The sequence below is a fragment of the Cucurbita pepo genome, chromosome 20 (genome assembly GCF_057944985.1).
Source record: "Cucurbita pepo subsp. pepo isolate OVF chromosome 20, ASM5794498v1, whole genome shotgun sequence".
NCBI lineage: Eukaryota > Viridiplantae > Streptophyta > Magnoliopsida > Cucurbitales > Cucurbitaceae > Cucurbita > Cucurbita pepo.
In genome coordinates, this window is record NC_141817.1 from 10,855,366 (window position 1) to 10,859,998 (window position 4,633).

At 38.2% G+C, this 4,633-nt stretch overlaps 1 protein-coding gene across 1 annotated transcript; it reads right to left on the reverse strand.

Moving 5' to 3' along the window:
• Positions 1 to 277: 277 nt before the first annotated feature.
• On the reverse strand, positions 278 to 3,744 carry LOC111789970 (potassium transporter 5). The gene is made up of 9 exons (XM_087120407.1): positions 3,422 to 3,744; positions 3,119 to 3,344; positions 2,798 to 3,046; positions 2,640 to 2,690; positions 2,077 to 2,337; positions 1,822 to 1,989; positions 1,488 to 1,742; positions 949 to 1,397; positions 278 to 861 (listed from the first exon to the last, which is right to left on the reverse strand). The coding sequence occupies exons 1-9, from the start codon at positions 3,614 to 3,616 to the stop codon at positions 622 to 624; spliced, it is 2,094 nt and encodes a 697-aa protein (XP_086976533.1). The 5' UTR covers positions 3,617 to 3,744; the 3' UTR covers positions 278 to 621.
• Positions 3,745 to 4,633: the final 889 nt, after the last annotated feature.

Below are 4,633 nucleotides of genomic sequence, written 5' to 3' on the forward strand. Positions count from 1 at the left end.
ACTCATATTCATTTTATTTAGTCTTTTGTTGTGTCGTTTTAAAAATGTTTTCGAAACACGTAAGTCCATGGTTGTGTTTTAAGACAAAGGTTATGTTTTATGGAATTTAAATGAAGTCTTCCGCATTCAATATTTATGGTACGTATACAGTAGCGACCTCAAATTAAGTAGAAAGTTTCGGGTCGTTACACAAATACTCTTTCAATAATAATTAACGAAATAATAATTAGAACTCAAAAAACTAACTTGAAGTAAATAAGACGGGAAACGAACGAGACAAATATAATCATTGGGCTCAGTTTTGTGTTACCCTAAGGCTAAAAAGAGGATTGCTTTTATGTGTCATTAATTAAAACATTGAAGAACATAAAGAGCTTATCTTCTGTACATATAGCTGCCTTCGGACAAAAATATCAAATTATGATGTTGTCGTCTAAAGTTCATAAGTCATTCCCACTTTAAGCATACGTTTGTGAGGAATTTCAAAAACTTGATCAGTTTCCCTCAAATTTCTCCTCAAGAAGCTAATTTATCATAATTTATCATATAGCTGCCTTCGGACAAAAATACCACTTTAAGCATAATTTATCATAATTTTATCTCCAAACCCCGCACTCGGTTTCATGCTTCTGCAACGCCTCCAAATTCATTCCCATCCTCTTCAACTTCTTCAACTCTCCCATCGCAGTTACACAATGGCTGTCGATCACTTTCGAACTCTTCCAATCTTTTGAGTAAAATCTTCTCGAACAGTTCATGTTCGGCGCGCACTTCTGTGTATCCATATCGAACTACACAACGAAACACATCGATCTCCTTTGCCTCTACTCGTCGGAAGAGGAAACGTTCGTCGGCTGGAACCTAGTCAACAACATACATAAAACCTCAAACATTGTCATATATAACATACATCTATATCTATATCTATATCTAATATCAACTCCGAACCTTGCTGACAGGAAGCGATTTAATGGTGACAAAGACGAGCACAGACTGCAAAGCGGGGACGTGCTCGACGTAATGCTTGATGATGGGAGGGATGCCTTGAACGAGCTCAGTGTAGAAAAATGCCATGCCAGGAAGTCTTCTAAAGCTGGTGGTACTCACCATTTGATTGAACTTTTCTGGAGAGATTTTGTGGTTGAGCTCATAAAAGTACTTCTTTCTAAACACACTATTCCACACATACATTATTGTCATCAAAACAGCTGCAAAAGCCAGAGGGAGATACCCTCCTTGGTCGAACTTGTAAAGAACTGAACTCAGATACACCAATTCCACGCTCCCAATTATGACAACGTAAGTGATTACCAACAAGATGTGGGTTTTCCATATCATTACCATTATCAATACTAGGAAGGAGGACGTGAGTGTCATCACAAACACCACTGCTATTCCTGTTTAGAACAAAATTCTTTAGTCAGTGTTGGTCGAGTTGAGTTGGGTTGGGTTGGGCAGAACAGAACAGAGCAGAGCAGGTAAGTTACCGTATGCATTGCCGATCTTTGTAGTGTTCTTGAAGACCAAAGTAACACAAACACAAGCCAACATGAGAAGGTAATTGATCTCAGGAACATAAACTTGGCCTTCATGCTTAGCAGAAGTATGAACCACTTTAACTCTTGGGAAGCATCCAAGTGAAAGTGACTGCTGAATTATAGAGAAAGTTCTTGAGATCATGGCTTGGCTTGCTATGATTGATGCTAAAACTGCCACCACAAACATTGGCCAATACAAACTTCCTGCCAATCATACACATAGGATGATATAGTTAAGTTAATTATTGGAATGAAATCATATGAACTTAGTGAATGTTTATACCAGGAGTGGACTTGTAGAATGTGTTTGAAACTAGATCACTATGCTTGCGAAGAAACGAGGATTGGCCTGCATAAGCGCAGATTAGAGCTGGGTAGGTCACTAGGGACATGCTCAGCTGGATCGATTGGATGCTGAAATGCCCAACATCGGCGAATAACGCTTCTGCCCCTGTATTCGTCGTGTAGTTATAAAGATTGTGAGGTATGTTGTTGATGAAAAAGGGTAAGGGTAAAAAATATAAGAAGATTTAAGAACCTGTAATGCAAAGAACAACGCCGCCGAGAGAAATCCAAGCGTCCTTTTTGTTCCTTTGGAAATAATAAATAATGTAGGCTGGATTTAAGGCCTTGATCACAGTTGGGTCGTATTTGAAGAAGTTGTAAACACCAATTGCAGCGATGAAAGCAAACCAAATGAAGATGATTGGGGCAAAAGTATAGCCAACTTTGTTCGTTCCTAATCTTTGAACCATGAATAGAAATACCAAGATGACTACCGATGCCCAAACAATCCTTCCTTCAATATCATTTTTGGTTTATGACTTTGTTCGGTCAATCAATTGAAAATTGAAATAACCATTACAAATTTTTAAGAGGATGAAAAATTAAGACCAGGAAATTATGAAAAATTAAGACCAGGAAATTTTTAAGAGGATGTAAAAAAATATTAATTTTATACAAATGATTTATTTGATTTAAAGTTTATGAAAATAAAATAAAAATAAAAATATCCTTCTTTTCCAATATTAATTTTGTGGTTTATAAATCTGTTGGAAATTGAAAACTAAATAAATAAATAAATAAAGGCTGTGAATTTACCTTCTGTCATTGCAGGGGTTGCCTCCGTGATCCCTCCCACAGCAGATAAAACTGAAGTAAAAAAATTAAAAATTAATCTATTTAATTTATAAAATGTTAAAAATAATATTGCAATTAATTTGTAATTTAGAGGGAAAAAAAAAGGGGGAAAGGGAGACCTGAGATACAAGGGGTGAGGACGCCGTCGCCGATAACGATGGCGGTTCCGAGCATCGTCGCAAAGAGAAGAGAGACCTTCGCAAAATGGCTGTTCTCCAGCGCCGACTGAATCCTCGAAGCTCTCTTCTGTCTTCGATTCGGCAAATTCAATTGGTAATTGGACACCTCTCCATCCTCCATCTCTGCGTTCGGAATCAGCCCTAATTTCGCGTACCGACAAATCAGAGAGTACAGTGCGAAGGTTCCGCCTGAAAAATCAAAATCAAAATCAAAATCCGATTCCGATTTCGAATCACAGAAGAATTGAATGAGGCTTTTACCATCGCCGTTGTCGTTGGCTCTGAGGACGATGAACACGTATTTGATGACTGGAATGAGAGTTAAGGTGTAGAAGATCAAAGACATCGCTCCTAAAACGTCGTCCTCGTGCTTTATTCCCTCCGGAAAGATGCCGGCGTACACGTAGAGCGGCGAGGTTCCGATGTCTCCGTACACTACTCCGATGCTCTGGAATGCTAGTTGTAATATCACACTCCATTTCTTCTTCTGCCAATTTGATTTTAATTATTATTAATATATCGAAATGAAAAAGAAGAAAAGAGGAGAGGAAAGAAGAGACTGACGTCGGCATCAGAGTGATCGCGACCATGGAGTTTACGAGACTCTAAATACAAGGAGTCGTGTAGCCGGAGATTTTGCCACGACATTTTCCTCTCTTGAGGAGTCGGAACATCGGAACCAGACGGCGCAACTTCTTCCTCTTCTATGGCGACGACGGCGGAAACTTCCTCTGCACCACCGGAGATCCGGTTAGCCATTGGTGGAGAAATTTAAAAAGCAGAGAGAAAAGAGAAGATGTGAATTAATTGCGCCTGTGATGTGATAATTATGTAAAGAAGAGCACTATTTATATGCAAAATCACAGGCGCAATTCACAGCTGATTAGGAAAAAAAAAAACTGACCATCCCTCTAGCATTCATTAAAACAGTCGAATATATTCTGTTCAATTTAATTCTTAAACTTAACTAATTATTTTTTTTTTTTACTTTTTTTTTCTTGAATTAAATATTATAAAATTCTTTTTTTTTTTTTTTTTTTTTTTTTTTTTTTTTTTGGATGGGGCAATTCTTTTGGTTTGTTAAACAAAGTAACAAAATAAAAAACAAATGATGAAAAGAACCAACCAATTTAACCACAAATTAACGAAAACGAAAATGAACTACGAAAATTGGAGCATCCAAATGAAAGCTTTTCTTGGTTCTCAAGATGCATGGGAGGTGGTCGAAGAAGGTTTCGAAGAACTAAAAGATACCACGGGTTATACGGTGGCACAAAATAAGACATTAAAAGAGCGATCAAAGGATAAGGTGGCATTATACATGCTGTTCCGAGCCATTGACGAGTCGGGCTTTGAGAAGATTGTCAGGGCAACTACTTCAAAGGAAGCGTGTGACACTTTAGAAAAGGTGTTCAAAGGAACCGACCGAGTCATGTAAGTGCGTCTCCAAACTCTTCGTGGCGAGTTGGAGAGCATGAAGATGAAGGAGTCAAAAAATGTATCTGACTACATTACACGCGTACAGACTGTGGTAAACCAACTAAATCGAAACGGAGAAATGTTACCCTAGACATGGGTTGTGGAGAAAATCTTGAGGTCATTAACCAACAACTTCGAAAATGTTGTATGTGTGATAGAAGAGTCAAAGGACCTAGCGACGTTCACGGTCGATGAGCTCGCCAGTTCTCTCGAGGCACATGAGCAACGTAAGAAGAAAAAGGAGGAAACACTTGATCAAGCACTTCAAACCTAGGCATCAATAAAAGATGAAAAGGT

Bases quoted from the DNA above. Each gene is read 5' to 3' on its own strand.
- LOC111789970 (XM_087120407.1), bottom strand. From the start codon at position 3,616: ATGGCTAACCGGATCTCCGGTGGTGCAGAGGAAGTTTCCGCCGTCGTC. The intron at 2,338-2,639 runs GTAAATTCACAG...ATGATATTGAAG, and splicing joins AACCCCTGCAATGACAGAAG to GAAGGATTGTTTGGGCATCG. The intron at 862-948 runs GTTCGGAGTTGA...GTTGTTGACTAG, and splicing joins AATCGCTTCCTGTCAGCAAG to GTTCCAGCCGACGAACGTTT.